General features: G+C 39.5%; 1 protein-coding gene across 1 annotated transcript in view; it reads left to right on the top strand.

Moving 5' to 3' along the window:
- The first annotated feature begins 231 nt into the window (after positions 1-231).
- Positions 232-17,474, top strand: part of KBTBD2 (kelch repeat and BTB domain containing 2) — a 24,197-nt gene continuing 6,954 nt past the window's right edge. The window contains exons 1-2 of the mRNA XM_042969489.1: positions 232-522; positions 11,820-12,330. Coding sequence (XP_042825423.1) covers positions 12,161-12,330 — 170 coding nt within the window. The 5' untranslated portion in view covers positions 232-522; positions 11,820-12,160. The remainder of the gene's footprint in view (positions 523-11,819; positions 12,331-17,474) is intronic.

Here is a 17,474-nt window from a genome sequence, read left to right as displayed (position 1 = left end):
CTAGGGGAAGGGCGCGGGAAAGGGGTGGGGGTCTCAAGAACCCGGGAAACTGCAAAACTGCCGCTTGTGCCGCTAGGCGGGCGCAAGCGGCGGGAGTTAAAACCTGGCGAAGGCTGGCCCGCCGTCCGCTGCCCGCGCGTTCCCGGGCCGCGGAAGGGGCCCGCGAAGGGGGCGAGCGCGCGCCGCAGGGGCGGGGCGGGAGCGGCGAGCCGGGCGTCTCGCGGCCCGGCGGCGCTGCTCCCGGGGGAGGAGTCTGGCGGTGGTCGGGCCCTAAGGAGCGTGCGGCGGCGCCCGCAGAGGACGCTGCTTTCCGCGCAGGACGGACCGACCGAGGGAGGGCGCGAGGGAAAGCCGGAAGGAAGACGAGGCGACGGCGCCAGCCTTCCTCGGGGGAGGCGGAGGCGAGACCCCGGCCCTGGCCGCGGCGGGAGGGCCACGCCCCCGCCGCCGCGCCCGAGGGGCCCAGTGTTTTCGGGGCCGCCGGCCGCACCGGATCCCGATCCCTGGGACCTGGGGACACGGGTGAGCAGGCGTCTTCAACGCCGGGCGGGAGATAGGGGCGGGCGGGGGGAGCCCGCCAAGACCTGTGGAGGAATTGGGGAAGGAGGGCAGCAGTGGGAGGGGGCTCGGCCCTTTGTGGCTCTGCCGGCGCGGGGTGGGGGGGGTGCGGGGGGCGGCGGCGGCGGCGGCATCTTTCAAACCCGAGACGCTTCCGCCGCGGTAGGGGGAGGGGCGCGGGCAGCCGGCGCCGCCCTCCGCACCCCGCGGCGGCCCCTCCGCAGACGGGCCGGTGTGTGGGGCTGGGGTGTGCGGGTGCGCCGCTCGCGGGGCTGTTTCCGGCCCCGGCCTCCGGGCGCCTCGGGGCCGCGGGGCTCCCAGGCGGTTCCCTGGCCCCGGCTGGCGCCCGCCTTTGCCAAAATAAAACCGTTTCCCTTAATGCCTCGCGACGTGTTCGCGAGGTGGTGGGCCGGAGAAGGGCAAGCCCTTCCTTGCATTTTTTTTCTTCCCAGTATATCTGAAGTAAGCAGGAGATGTGTAAATTAGCAGAGGTCCCATTATGATCTAACGATTTTAAAAAGAAAGCAGAAGCTGCCCTTTGAAACAAAATTGTGTACGTGTTTACTTTAGACTGTGAAATCGTTAACTTATTTGAACTCGACCACCTCCCTCTCCCTATGAATTGACAAACCGTGAAGTAGAAGAATATCCTTTGATTTGATTTGGAGCAGTTATTCCGGAGTTAACGTCTTTTGTATTCTAGTTTAGCAATCTAAGATCTCCTTTTACAGCGACCTTAAAGGGAGAGGAGTACATACTCCATGGGCTACAGATCCCTAGAATTGTCCGCTACCACTATGGTCCTTTCAAGTGAAAATAGAAGAAGAACCCAAATGTAAAATTAACTTTAAAAGGGCACGTTTGTATGCAGTATTTATCTTCTAGATCACTTAGCCTTATAAAAATGTAGGGTACAGGACTGGTCACGTGTTGTTTATACATGAATCTGTACGTCTGGCTCACTGAACATTCAGGCATTCAGAAACAAAACCCTATCAGTAATGTGGTCTGACCAAAATTACATTTTCTTTTATTGAAGCAACTAATTACCGGGGTGGTTTGTTTCTTCTCTTTTTGTTTTTTCCTTCCCTCTGAGTTGTGAATTTTTGCCTGAATTTGAGTATTCAAATCTCTTGCGGTTGTGAGTGACTTAGTTAACCTTTGGTAACGTTTTTTCAGGAGGACTTTTTTTTTTCTGACCTGAAATAAATTGAAGAATCAAACTAGGCCGTTATTTTCTAGTTTTGGCTGTGTGATATTTGGTATTCTTCTCATCTGGTTGGTGACTAACGTTAAGCGTATTCTTCACACTTTGATCTTTTGTTCTACTGCTTGTTGAAAACCCTTTACATTGGGCCCTGAAATTCTCAAGAAGTTGTCTGTTGATCAGCTATACAGGACTGTAGCATTTTTGTTGTGCATGCTTTATCTTCCCACTCTGACACCTAGTGCTAATTTCTCTACGCGGAGTTTTGTAGGAAGGAGTTTTAAGTACAGTAACTTCTCCCCTTTTTGTTTGCTCTCATAGGAAGCGTTACCATAAATAAGATCTGTTAGCTTTAGTTATTCATGGGGCCTCTAAGGAGGTGGGTTGGAATAGCGGGTCATAGTGCTTAAGTCCACACAATTCTATAGATTCTCTTTCTCCTGGTTAATGGAAATGATGAACTGTTTCGTAGATTTTAAACATTGAACGTTGAATTCCTAGAAATTTGAATGCAGTCTGAAAAGCCAAGAGATTTTACACATTTATTTAGACAAGGGTTGTTTTTCTCATTGCCCACTTTCCTAAGGCCAGGAAAAAGGATTTGTCTTACTGTCATAAAATATATGAATGAAAATATCAGAGTTCTTCATTATATATCAGCTTTATCGTTTTCACTTTTGTGCAGTTTGAATACAGCAAGTAACATTTAACTCAGTATAAAAAATGACAGGTTGATTGCAAGTAATTTTTTAAATATTTGAAGATTACTCCTGGTTCCTTTGCCCAGAATTTGCAGTACCTAGATTGTTCTCAGTGTGGGAGGAGAAGGGATTGTTGTAGAAGATTTGGAGAAAATATAATTTAATGAGAGAAGCTTTTAAAATTCTTCACTTTCTTTGCTCTACTTCCACACCTCTGACAAGTGGTGACATGGCGGTGGCTTCCATGGTAGGCAGAGGATTCTAAGTATTCCTCAGTTTATTTTTTGGGATATAAACTGAGAAACTTCAGTAGTCATAATCATAAACTGGCTGTGCCCTTAATGACCTTATGAGTATGTTTGACTGTCTGGGAAATATTTTCTTCTGCTGTGATTGAAAAGATTTTTGACTTGATGGAAAGTGAAATCCTAGTGAAAAAGTTAAGGTCAGTTTTTCTTTAGCCTGTATTTCTCCAGCTTTCATCAGTCATTATGTAGAGCTGAGAGGAAAAATCGAAAAATGATATCCAAAGTACAAGGACATACTATACTCGTATGATTATTCTATCACAGGTAGCATCTCCTTTGTGTTCTCATTTTATATTTTGTTGTTCTTGTTTAATTTTTAAACAGTGAAGTAACTTACTAATCGTAATGTAGTATATAGGAGCTTATACTTGTGATCTGAATTTACTTAGGGTGCTGAGCATAATTGACTTGGTGGAGTCCTGTAGTCTTTTCATTGTGGTTGGAAAGGAATAGACCTGAGCTCTTAATTTGGTTAGAATAGGGGAAGCTATACTGAAATTTATCAAACTTTATAAAGTCTTTAAAAGGCAAGGTATTTTTTTTAATTGATGTTTGTCACGCCTCCAAAAAATACTGTTTGTGTAGTGGTTGACAATCAGTCTAAAGACCAAGCGGTCTTCCAAATATTCTCAACTGTCAGGATGGTTTTGTTAACTTGAAAGCAAGCTTCTTGGCACCAATCTTTTTTGTCCTCCCTGAGGAGAAATCTATTGCCTCATTGATACGAACAAAGTTTTGTTTTGTGACTGGTGCTTCCTGGTTCTCCTTTAGTTTTTTTGCACTGGCATCGGCCCTTTCAAGATTAGTCTTTGTTGAGCCAGTTTGTTCTGTGATTTGTACCATCAAAACACTCCCTAAATCTTTGAATGAATGTTTTTTAAGATCCCTTTCACCCCTGGTAAAAAGAGAACCGTGTTTGAGTACTGAGACTTTGTAATTGGGACGCCTGGACCTGTGTAGGTGTGGAGATTCAGGAGTTGGGAAAGTGCCACAAAAAGCCTGGCCAGTGACTGCATTAATAATACAACTGCAGGTTTATGTGGTAGGGTTCTGTGTCAAGCATCATCCGAAGATCTTTATGAAATTAATTTATTCAGCTCCCTGAGAAGAGATTTGTTTTTATCTTCCATTTTACCAATTAGCATATTGTGGCACAGAAAGTAAATAACTTACAAAAGGTCACACAACTAGTTGAAGAATTGGGCTTTCACAGCTCCACAGTTCATGCTCTTAATTTTTTGGCAATACTTGACATTCAGAATGCCTTGGATCCTTTCCAAGAAGTCTTCAATCTTTTGTATTGGCATTTGTGGCATTGGAAGATGCAGCACCATCTAAGTTGAAAATATAAAACTGGAAAGTGCTTCATACATGATCTATAGTTCACTGCCCTTCCTCTTTATCATTATTTCATCCTTTATGTATTTTCTGTGTAGTCCTTGTTGGCAACCTCCTTCCATCTTTTAATTTCATTTAACATACACAGCTCACTTAATTGCTAATCAATCTCGTTTTCACCTGCAGCAGGTATTTAATCCTTTATTCTTTCCTTTATCTTCTCGGTTTTGCCTGGTTAGTGTTGGAAAATGCTCTATTTGTGTTTCTTAGCTACTCAGTGGAAGGGTACTGCAAATGACACACCTGTGGGGTTGAAAACTAGGTTTCAGGGTGAAATTTGATACCTCCTCTCCCCCTAATAGAACCCTTAGCCATCAACCTCTGAAATCTTTTGAGTGTTTGGAGTTAACTTTTAAAATTTCAATATTTCAAGCCTTTCTCCAATTAATCTTGGTTTCTGTTCCTTTAAAGTCAATGTTCAGAATCTATACAATATAAATTGCTACTATTTCTTTCCAGTTTATTTATTTTGAGAGCGTAAGCAGGGGAGGAGCAGACAAGCAAGGGAGGGGCAGATGGCGGGGGTGGGGGGGGGCACAGAGGATCCAAAGTGGGCTCTGTGCTGACAGCACATATTGGAGGATGTGTGGCTCAAACTCACTCACTGTGAGATCATGACTTGAGCAGAAGTACTGAGCCACCCAGGCGCCCCTATTGTTACTGTTATCTCTTTAATTGTCATTATTACAGTGTGTACTTTGTGTAGGTTTTCTTTATAGATACATTTTGGGGCATATGTTGGCTTTTGGAGCCTCATGACTTAACCACCTTTTTTGTAGTACTGTTATTTTTTTAGGAAAATGAAGTGAGGATTTCAGACAACTAGATTAAACTTCTGGAGTACGAGTAATTTTAAAGTTGGATTTTCTATTATTTCTGATTTAATGATGAAAGTGTAAAACAGGTTGGCTCTATGAAGATTTATTTTATAGTCATGTTGATTATTTGAGGAAAATCTGTTGAAATAATTTCTCATGAGGAGTTTCACATTTTTAAATAGAATTGTGTATATTAATATGGATTGCTGACTGATTTAATCCTGATCATGGAATAGCAGTGCTTGTTCCTTTTGAAACTATTTTGTGTGGTGGAATCCACTCAAAGTACCTTGGAAGCTTGGGTAGCCTAGAGAAAAAATGTATTAGAACCAAAACTTTTGCTTTTCTTTTTCTCTCTCAGTCACAATATAAATTTCCTACTTTTATAGGAAGTCCTTAGATTTAAGAATAAGTTGGACTTTGTCCCCTGATTTTTTGCAGAAAGTCCATGGGTAGAGAGTAGAAGAAAAGATCTCCTCCTGTACGTGGCATTCTAACATTATTCATTGTTGTTGTTCTCTGCTGTCAGGTAGATCACTGAAAAACGTTGAAATGAACCCATAAGTTAGGAAAAGAATTTAGAGGGGTGCCTGGGTGGTTCATTTGGTTAAGCGTCTGACTTTGGTTCAGGTCATGATCTTGCAGTTCGTGAGTTCGAGCCCTGCACCGGGTTCTGTGCTGACAGCTTGGAGCCTGGAGCCTCTTCAGATTCTGTGTGTGTGTGTGTGCGCGCGCGCGCACGTGTGTGTGCCCTTCCCCTGATTGCACTCTGTGTCTGTCTCTCTCAAAAGTAGACATTTAGGGGCGCCTGGGTGGCTCAGTCGGTTAAGTGTCCGACTTCGGCTCAGGTCATGATCTTGCGGTCCGCGAGTTCGAGCCCCGCGTCGGGCTCTGGGCTGATGGCTCAGAGCCTGGAGCCTGCTTCCGATTCTGTGTCTCCCTCTCTCTCTGCCCCTCCCCCGTTCATGCTCTGTCTCAAAAATAAATAAACGTTAAAAAAAATTTTTTTTAAAAAATAGACATTTAAAGAAAATGTTAGAATATCCATAGTTTTTATGTCAAAGTACAGTGCACTTTAGTACACTCTGAATTTTTTTTATATCGTGTTTGTACAACTCCCATTTCTTACTCTCGTCATTTTTCGCTGTGGAATATTTCTTATGACTAGCTTTCAAACATAGGACTTTAAATTTTTTTTTTTTTTACGTTTATTTTTGAGAGACAGAGGGAGACAGAGCACAAGTGGGGGAGGGGCAGAGAGAAGGAGACACAGAATCCGAAGCAGGCTCCAGGCTCTGAGCTGTCAGCACAGAGCCTGATGCGGGGCTCGAACTCATGGACCGCGAGATCATGACCTGAGCCCAAGTCAGGCGCTCAACCGACTGAGCCACCCAGGCGCCCCTCAAATATAGGACTTTAAAATATATCTCTTTACACAAAAATTATCTTGTATACATATTCTGTTTCTCAACTGCGTGTAGTTATTGTAGTTGATAAAATAGAAAATAAGTGATTTTGACTATATAGTTCTCACTGTGTTTTTTTCCTAGCAGATTATCTTGTAGACGAATGTACTTTATTTTTTATTTTTTAAATTTTTTTAAGTATTTATTTTTGAGAGAGCGAGAGCAAGGGAATGAGCAGGGGAGAGAGGGGTACAGAGTATCCAAAGCAGGCTCTATGCTGACAGGAGCACGCCTTATGCAGGGCTGGAAGTCTGGAACCATGAGATCGTGACCTGAGCTGAAGTCTCTTGCTTAACCAACTGAGCCACTCAGGTGCCCCTTGTTTGTTTTTAACCTTAATAAAGAGTACTCACACTGCATAAAAGAGAAAGTGTTTCAGAAATCCACTGAACCTGGGGAAAAGCAGGCGGGGAAAGCAGGTGTGTGTTAGGGAACAGATGTTAAAATATTTTCAATGAAGAGAAAGTGGAACATATACAGGTTAGATTACGAATTACATTTAATTCAACTTTTAAGCATTTAAGGTGTATGTTTTTCCCGTTATTGTGATGTAAAGGGAAGACCTTCTAGGAGATAACAACCTGAGTTATGTATTTTAATCACTGATTCTTAATATTTGATCAAGAAGCAGTCTGAAGCAGAGATTGGTGCATGTGGTCTGCAGCCTGTTTTTGGAAATGAGTTTTATTGGAATAAAGTATGCCCATTTGTTTACATGCTGTCTTTTGCCACTTTGACACTACAAAAACACAGCTAAGCATTTGGGACAGAGGCTTTATAACTTACAAAGCCTCTGAAATATTTTGTCTTTGTGATAAGAGAAAGTAGTATACCCTTTAAAAGTTTTTTTTTTTTTCAAATTAGATAATCATTGCATATGTTAATAAACAGAAGGATTGAAAAAAGTCTTCACTAAGTTTTTTCCTCTTTCTGCAACATGAACCACTGTTAGTAGTGGAATCAAATGCCAACTACCTCCTTTGCTCATTTTACTTGTATTACAGTTTTTCTTATGGTAAAGAATAAAATTTCTTGTATTATCAGAAGTTTTGAAATGAAAGATCAAGACAGGTGGATTTTAAGAAAAGCGTTTCTTATACGCGGCTTGCTTTACCCATTTGCACCTTTTTAGCTTTTGTCTGCAGTAACTGGTCTTTAAAACACCATTTTTTAAAACGATAATCATGGTTTTGGCTGTAATCTATAGTAAGAATAAATGCATATGGTATTTTGGAACTCTAGTGGTTGGCAACCCTCAGTCTGAGTACTTCTAGTACAATGACCAGCACTTAATAAATACTCAGTAAACATTTGTTGAGTTAAATTTAAGTAGCCATTGATTTGTGATAGAAAAATAATTCCCTGATACCTGGGAATTACTCGGTCTGTGGGTAACTAACTGCTAACTTCTTCAGATAACAAGATGTGTGACTTACTTTGAAGCTAATTTTAGGTATGACATAGAATGATACATGACACAATATATTTATTAAAAAGAAAATTCATAAAATATGTTAAATCACTGGTGAAGTTAAGTAATACAATACAGGCTTTGTGAAATATTTTTAGGATATTGATTTCAAGTATTGTTTCTACGAGAAAAGGATTCTGTAAATATTCATGTTACGGGCGTTTGAAGGTTGTTGGTTGGTCATCTTAAACTTTGCAACTTTTCACATTTTTACATATTTTCACATATTTAAAGTCTCTGGTCTCAGAGAAGTTTTATTTTGAATTGTATTAGATACAGGTGTTCAAATTATTACACTTATTTAATATGATATCTAAATAACTTTTTCTGCCTATTTTACTTTATTTTTTAAAACATTTACTTATTTATTTATTTTGAGAGAGCACAAGCGAGCAGGTGAGGGGCAGAGAGTGGGAGGGAGAAAATCCCAAGCAGGCTCCGTGCTGCCAGTGCAGAGCCCAGCTTAGGACCCAAACTCACAAAACCGTGAGATCATGATCTGAGCTACATCGAGTTGGGTACTTAACTGATTGAGTCACCTAGGTACCTCTTTTTTCTGCCAATTTTAATATTAAGGTATCCTAAATAAAAAATGCCCTATCAGGAAGAAAATGTACTCCAGATTACAAAGTAAGGTATGGGGACTAGGGGTGTATAATGCAGCCATACTGAGGCTTACATAAAGCTGGCTCATGGTGTAATTTTCTAAAAGCATCTTCAGTTGTTTTACTGTGGCATCATGCGTATGATTAAAAAAAAAATTACATCTAGTAAGAGACTTAACAAATCAGACCTAAAAAAGTCCTTTCAAAAAATCAAGTCACTACAAAAAAATCAAGTCATAATATGAAGTTAAAGAAATGACCAGAGTGAGTCTAGTCTGTACAGCTAGCCTGCAAGGAATTCTGGGGTCTAGCAGTGGGATCCAAATCCATCCTGGCCCAGACTGCCAGTTCTTGTCACCTGATTTAAATATGGATGAGGATGATTTTGGATCTTGCAGCTATGGTTAGGACTTTCAGTTTATCAATGCATGCATTTCTGTAAGATAAATTTCTAGAGGTAGAATTGATAGATTGGGGTAGTCAGCATTTACAATGCCAAATACTATGCTTTCTGTAATAGTTCACTTGCAGTTCTGAAATTCAGAAAGCTCTTAAAATCAAGTTTTAAGAAAAACTAGCAGAACTCAACCTGAAGTAACACCAGGCTATTTATAGTATTATTTTCACACTGTTCATATTTCCCACAGTAAAGATAGTAGTGTGTTCAATTATGGAGTGTTGTGCCAGACTCCTTGAGAGAGTCTTGTAATACATGATACGTGTACCATGTTATCTCTATGAAACCTGAAAAATTCTAAATTCCAGAACATATCTAGCCCTAAGAGGTTTTTTTTTTTTTTAATTTTTTTAATGTTTATTTATTTTTGAGAGCAAGAGAATGCGTGCAGGAGAGGGGCAAAGAGGGAGACACAGAATCCACAGTAGGCTCCAGGCTCTGAGCTGTCAGCGTAGAGCCCAGTGCAGGGCTTGAACCCAAGAACCGCGAGATCATGACCTGAGCTGAAGACAGATGCTTAACCGACTGAGCCACCCAGGTGCCTCTCTAGCCCTAAGAGTTTTGAATAAGAGCTTGTAGGTATGACTTGACCTACACTTCTGTGTAAGAATGCTCATTTTCTCCATACCCTCACTGGGCCTTGCATTATTGATATGTGAAAATAGCCAGTGATTTTAGGTATTACTAGCTTTAGAGGTTATAGTAGTAGAACTTAGATTTATAGTGTAACTTTCAAATCTGGAAGAGCAAAGTCGTTACCTTAAATGACCCAAAGTCTCTCTCTGCCTTTGCACCTGTTTTAGTTACATTCAGAGTTAAGTTGGCTGGAAATTTGACAGTGTATATCAAGTTAGCAGTTCGTGTAATAGTATAGTTTGGCAGGAAGTACAATGTGATCTTCTCTTTGACATATGGGAGATACTTTGTGAGAAAAAGTGTTAGTGGTTCCAATCACGGTATTATTTATAGGTTTCATGTCAATAGTACTTGATTTTTCTCATTATGGGAACTAAGAGTCATCTAATTAGAAAAGAAGTGATAGTTTTAGCTATTTAGTAATTCTGTGTGGGTTTTATCTCTTCTTTTCCTGATTTGTAATTCCTTTGCCAAAGTTAAATTTTAATTCAGTTGGAATTTCTTTTGATGAATGGTATGCAATAGGACTAAAATGTAGAGGTTTTTTTTCCCCCCTCTTTCAAGTGGTTAGCCAGTTGTTCCAACATTATTTGTTGAAATAAGCCAGTTTTCCTATTTTAAAATGCCAGTGTTTAGCATATCTAATTTCTTATATTTACTTGGGTTTATTTTAGATTTTTAATACATTTTACTATTGACAAGAGTCACAAGGAAAAACTTGCCTTCCGTTCCCCTCAAATATCTTGGCAATTGCTGTGCATTCTTCCGGATGAATTTTCTGCAAATAGGATTTAGGTTGGATTTGTATTAAATTTATACATTTTGGAGAACGTTCATATTCGTATAATATAGAGTCTTCCATGTAGGAACACATGTCTCTTTATCATGTTTGGTTTCAAAAAGGGTTTTTTGTACCCCCCCCTCCCCCCCCCGGAAAATTCTATATTTTTAAAAAGATTTCTAGGAAGGAACCACCACTGGACAAAGAGATATACTCCCTATGCTACCCTTACTGAACTGAACTACAGATTTAAAAAGTATATAGTTTTGGGGTGCCTGGGTGGCTCAGTCAAGTGTCGGACTCTTGGTTTTGGCTCAGATTATGATCTCACACTTTTGTGAGTTTGAGTCCCATAACGAGCAGCTTGGTGCCTGCTTGGGATATTCTCTCTCTCTCTCTCTCTCTCTCTCTCTCTCTCTCTCCCCCTCTCTCCCTCCCTCCCTCCCTCCCTCCCTCCCTCTCTCTGCCTCTCCCCTGCTCATGCTGTCTCTCTCAAAATAAATAAATAAACTTAAAATACACACGTATATATATATATATATATATGTATGTGTGTATATATATATGTATATATATATATATTTTGGAAATTAACAAATGGAATGTTTACCATATAGTTGATTTATATTAAATATAAAGCGTTTGTAAGTATATTTAGAATATATTTCCCAAAATGAGATTCTCCACGCAAGATAAAGGGTTTCGTTTTGTTTTCTTTTCTTTTTCTCTTAAATTATGGTCATGTATTGCCACTAAACAAATAACTAGTGTATTTGGCTTTGTTGGTAATTCTTTATTTTTAAGTAACTTTTAAAATATATGCTTATTGATATGCTGCTTACTTTCTAGGATGTTTGTATTTTGTAGAGAAGACAAAAAGTTAATTTAAGAGTATAAATATTATTTTTTCCCAGTCTTTTTAATTTTAAATGTAATAGACTTTAAATATCCCTTTTCTCAAGGGGGCCCTGGGTGGCTCAGTTGGTTGAGCATCCAACTCTTGATTTTAGCTCAGGTCATAATCCCAGGGTCATGGGATCAAGCCCTGTGTTGGGCGTCGCACTGAGGATGGAACCTGCTTGAAATTCATTCTCTCCCTCTCTCCCTCCCCCTCCCTCTTTCTCCCTCTTTCGCTCTCTTTCGCTCTCTTTCGCTCTCCCTCTTTCTCTTTTTTGCTTTCTCTCTGCCCCCTCCCTGCTTGTGCTCCTGTGTGCAGTCTCTCTCTCTGAAAAAAAAAAAAACATCAACAAGAAATGTACCTTTTGTCATGTTTCGTTTTTATGGTAATGTTTGAAGTTGAACTTTGAATAAATATAATTTATATTTAAATCTGCTATTTTAAGCATTGTATTCTAAAAATGTACTGGCCTACATACTCTAACTGAACTTTTTTTTTTTTTTTTTTTTTTTTAGTTTCTCCAGAGGATCCACAAAACATAGGATGTCACCACAAAATCTACCTCGTGTGTTACTCTCTTTAACTCATGAGCTGCACAACAATTGTAAATTTGAGCAAGACGTCTGCAGACTGTTGGAAAACTGAAGAACCTAATTAACACAGGATGACCTAGGAGTGATTCTAAGCCTATAACAAGAAACTATTCATTAGTGAATGTGTCAGTCTTGATTCTGAATGCTACAGATAACAGCAAGCAGAGTTTCTCCTTTCTTTATTTCTGAAGCATTCACTTGACCTTCCATCAGTAAGACTGACTTTTCCAATCTGTTCCGGGAGATATTAATGGAATACAGTCATGTCCACTCAAGACGAGAGGCAGATCAATACTGAATATGCTGTGTCCTTGTTGGAACAGTTAAAACTGTTTTATGAACAGCAGTTGTTTACTGACATAGTGTTAATTGTTGAGGGCACTGAATTCCCTTGTCATAAGATGGTTCTTGCAACATGTAGCTCTTATTTTAGGTAAGTACTTAAATCTTGCTTGTAATTTCAAATGTAGAATGTTAGCTTATTTTAATGTTTTAATGGGAATTCTTTTAAACGTTTCAGTTAAAAAAAAATGACATCTTAATGTTTTGCTTAAACTTTCTATTCCAATGGCATGGTGCTTGCCAAATCACTTCCTTGCATGTTTAAGTAAAGGACAGGAAAAAGAAGTTTTTGCAAAGGTTTAAATGCAAGAAATTTGTTGAAATTAACTCCGGTAAAGTTTTCATTGTGGGGAGGCAAAAAGATTCAGAATGATGTTTTGCCATTAAAAGATAAAGAAAAATGAGGGGCGCCTGGGTGGCTCAGTCAGTTAAGTGTCCTACTTTAGCTCAGGTCATGATCTCAACAGTCCGTGAGTTCGAGCCCCGGATCGGGCTCTGTGCTGTCAGTTCGGGGCCTGGAGCTTGCTTCAGATTCTGTGTCTCTCTCTGGCCCTCCCCCACTCACGCTCTGTCTCTATCAAAAAATGAATAAACGTTAAAAAAATTTTTAAAAAGAAATGAATAATTTTTATTTACTGTTGAGATTTTAAAATATTCAGAAAAGAGTAGTCCGGGGCGCCTGGGTTAAGTTAAGGTCAGTTAAGGGTCTGACTTCAGCTCAGGTCACGATCTCACACTCTGTGAGTTCAAGCCCCACGTCGGGCTCTGTGCTACAGCTCAGAGCCTGGAGCCTGCTTCGGATTCTGTGTCTCCCTCTCTCTCTGCCCTCTGCTCATGCTCTGTCTCTCTCACTCTCAAAAATGAATAAATGTTAAAAAAAAAAATTAAAAAAAAAACGAAAAGAGTAGTCTGTCATTGATGTAAGAGTTGTAGTAGGCTGAACGATAACTTTTCGAGGATAATTGTTGCTGTTTAGGTGTGTTAAGGACTTTATTTCCTTTGCAAAAATGTGTTTTTCTCACTCTTAGTTTACTATTATCATTTATGATCTCCATTTAGCCTTACCAGACTCCTTGCCAGATTTAAATATTTAGTAATTAATACTATTGTTCTCTATGCATCAAAATTTAGAAGCTGATTTATTTGTGATAGCAAGTAAATAAAGCTTAACTTTTCATTTTTATGATCTTCTGCAACTTTTAACCTTTTTAGTAGGTTTCTCTTTATTGTGTGTTTTGTGAGAAGAATGGAAGCAAAGTCATAGAAATTCTTTTATTTGTGTTTTGCCCTTAGGTTGAATTTTTACTTAATATTTGAAAGGGACAGGGTCAATAAAGATGAGTTAAATGTGGACCAGTATAATACTACCACAAATATTAGTAGTCATAAGTGGGGATCAGCTGTGAAAGTTAATTTCTGCTGTTCTTTAGTGTCAGCTATAGACAGGGCAGGTTTAATGTTGACTTTGTAAGGTTAACATACTTGAAGGTGTAGAAACTTCACATTTTTTTAATGTTTATTTATTTTGAGAGAGAGGGAAAATACCAAGCAGGCTCCACACTGCCAGTGCAAAGCCCAATGCAAGGTCTGATCTCACGAATTGTGAGATCATGACAGCTGAAATCAAGAGTTGGACTTCACCGATAGCCACCCAGGCGCCTCAGAACTTTACATTTCTTAATGTAGCACATCTCCTGATGATTCCCGAAGTTAAGGCCCAATGCTATTTATCTTTCCTGTGCCTGCGATTGTTTCAGGTTAAGCTGTGGATTTTTCATGCAATTTCAGACATTGATTTTCTTAGAAAGCTTAGCATATTTGCAAGCAGTGATTCTAAAACTTGGTTGATCATCAGAATCCTCAAGTGCTTCTACAAATAGAGGTTCTTGGATTTCAAACCTAGAAATTCTGATTCAGTGAGTCAGGGTTAGAGTTCAGGAATTTTTACAAATTTAAAAACTTACTAAATGATTGTGATGGTCAGTGTTTTTTTTTTCAGATCTGTTGGCTTAGTAGATGGTGTTAGAAATTTGAAGTTACAGATTCAGTCAATACCGAGAGTTATTAGCTGTCCCGTTTTAATGGCCATTAATTATAAATTGATTACCCATTATTAGAAAGAGTTTTATGCCTTAGTTGTGGATTTTCAGATTGATATTTTTAATCATAGAATAGAATCTTTTGTAAAGGTAATGACCTTAGCAGTCATCTAGTCTGATTTTTAAATCTGTGCAGAAATTCCATCATCTATAATATTCTCTGTATGGTCATCATCTTGATCAGGAAGTAAACTTGCGTTTTTGTAGATGTCTTCCCTTTTTTTTTTTCCTTTCTCATTAAGTTTATTTGTGATTGTATAGGTAACACACTGTTCTTTAAATTCTCTAGTCATGAGGGTGTTTATCTTTAAGTGGGTTAGAATTGATTTTCCTGAAGACCAGGAGACTTAAATCTTTCAATAATGTTAGTCTTTAATTTTTTTTTAAATGTTTTTATTTATTTTTGAGACAGAGAGAACACGCGCGCATGAGAGGGGGAGGGGCAGAGAGAGGGAGACCCAGAATCCGAAGCAGGCTCCAGGTTCTGAGCTGTCAGTACAGAGCCCGACACGGGGCTCGAATTCACAGACCATGAGATAATGACCTGAGCTGAAGTCGGACACTCAACCGACTGAGCCACCCAGGCGCCCCTCAATAATGTTACAGTCTTAAAGACAACACAGTCTTCTTAAGGCTACTGTTATTTGCTTTTCAATGGCCAGTTCCCTTTTTTAGCATCCTTGGTCTTGTGAGAAAATATATTCTCTCTAAAGCAAATCAGATAATAAGTAGTAGAATTAAGTAGAAGTAATTATAAGTAGGAGGAATAGTCTGATACATATTTGTGATTAAAGCCACACATCTTTAAAATCCTGTGTCTGGACTGCTTTTATAATCCCCAAGATGAAAACAGTCTTTTATATTTCTTCCTCCCATATATACCTTTCCTCTGGAGTGGGTAGATTATCCTATATTTCCACAATAATAATTTGATCTTTTCCCAAGTGTTCTTCAGTTGGATTCTTTCAGGTTCGTTGATTTTAGTATATCTTTATGTATAATACTAGTCAGTAGAAATTTACTATTGGAAATTCTTCCTTTTGGGTTACATACATCTTTCCTTGTAGTTTAAGTTACCAGTTACATCCCACCAAGAATCAGTAGAACCTCTGAAACAGTACGTCTTAGTAACATTTACAGTTCATTTTAGACCCCAAATGAGAGATTAACTTGAGAATTACTCAGCACCTCTTCCACTGTGGTACTTTTCCATATTTCATATATAATATGTAATTCAGTATTTACTCTTTCTTAAAAACGTTTAAAATTTTCATGTGGCGCCTGGGTAACTCAGTCGGTTAAGCTTACTCTTGGTTTCAGTTCTGGTCATGATCTCACTATTTGTGAGATTGAGCCCCATGTCCGGCTCTGCAGTGATAGCCTGAGACTGCTTGAGATTCTCTCTCCCTGCTTCACCCCTGCTTGAGTGCTCTCAATCAATCAATCAATCAATAAACAAACTTTAAAAAAGAAAATTTTTATAATCAGGTTGGCTAGACTTCTATCTTTGGTCTTCAGCAAGCTCAGCTCCTTCACAGATGTCCATATTTCTGGTGTTATAAAACCATGATGTAGAAATAGCCAGTCTCAATGTTGTCTGTATAGTCAGCTGTTCTCTTGCCCTCTCTCTTTTCCAAAATTACTGCCTTCTGCTGGAATAGACATATAAACCACCTGATCCCTAGTCTTCCATTTTTTTACTCAGAGCTCTTACAGTTCTTTTTCAGGTTTCTTTTGGTTATCTCCCATTCTCATGTCAAACAGGTGAAGCCAGTTAGTTATAGGTGTTTTTAGGGGTGCCTGGGTGGCTGAGTCAATTGAACATCCCACGGCTCAGGCTGTGATCTCATGGATCATGGGATTGAGCCACATGTTGGGCTCTGCACCAGCAGTGTAGAGCCTGCTTGTAATTCTCTCCCTCTCTCTGCCTTTCTCTCTCTCTCTCAAAATAAGTAAACATTAAATATATGTGTGTGTGTGTGTGTGTGTGTGTGTGTGTGTGTTTTTAAAGAGTTTGTTGTCATGTCTTGGATATTTTCTAAGAACACTTCCTCTTCCCCAGTACTCAGGTTTATTTATGCTCATCCTGTACTTTTGAGGAGGATGTCCTTAGCTACCCTGATTGATTTTGTTTGTGCCACTCTTCCTCTCCTTCACTGCCTGAAGTTTAGCTGCTGTCCTTCCTCCTCATTCTGAGCTATACCATGAGAGCAATTAGGTAGTCACCAGTGACTTTGTGGTCCTTGATTCTAGTTTTTGACACCCCACCTCTCTTGTCCTAAGTAGCATGGTACTGGACTGATTTCTCTGATGAATCTTTTCTTGACCTTGTGTCATTCTTTTTTCTTTTTTTATCCTGATTGAACTTTACCTCAGGTTGGTCATTGGGATTCTGGATGCATTTTTCTTTTGAGTTTTTTAGTCACCCTCAGATACCTTATTCATCTTTAACACATGTCACTTTGTAGAGAATTCACAGCCCACCAATTTTTTTGTGTGCATTTTTAGAGAGAGAGCTTGCACAAGCAGGGGAGAGGGGCAGAGAGAGAGAGAGAGAGAGAGAGAGTCTTAAGCAGGCTCCATGCTCCGTGTAGAGCCCAACGTGGGGCTCAGTCTCACGACTTTGAGATCATGACCTGAGATGAAATCAAGAGTTGGACGCTTAATCGACTGAACCACCATGCACCCCCACTGCTTATTGTATTAATTCCTGATCTTCCCCAGAGTTTCATTAATATTAAATACTTAACCGATTATTGTATTATTTCCATTTGACTCAATTGCCCTTACCTTAAATCCAAAATTTAACTCCCCCTTTTCCCAGGATTAACTTGACTTACAATTCTGTGATCTTAAAATTTTTCTCTCAGTGGCTAGCAGTTATTTTTTTAGGCAATTATTTGAAAATAAGTAGCTTTATTTCCCTATCTACTTCCTACTCTATTCCTTTCCCTATGTTCAGAAAATCACCAGAACTCGATTCATTGTGATAGCTTTTGTATCCTTTTCTGCCACCCTGGGTCAGGTTCTTCTTACTCCTCATCTCGATTATTGCAGTAGACTCATAGCCCATTTGCCTGTCTCTACCCTTTGGCCACTTGAGGTCTGTCACTAGAGTATTCATTCTACAATACAT

The sequence above is a fragment of the Panthera tigris genome, chromosome A2 (genome assembly GCF_018350195.1).
Source record: "Panthera tigris isolate Pti1 chromosome A2, P.tigris_Pti1_mat1.1, whole genome shotgun sequence".
Lineage (NCBI taxonomy): Eukaryota > Metazoa > Chordata > Mammalia > Carnivora > Felidae > Panthera > Panthera tigris.
This window is presented reverse-complemented; position numbering and strand designations above follow the sequence as displayed.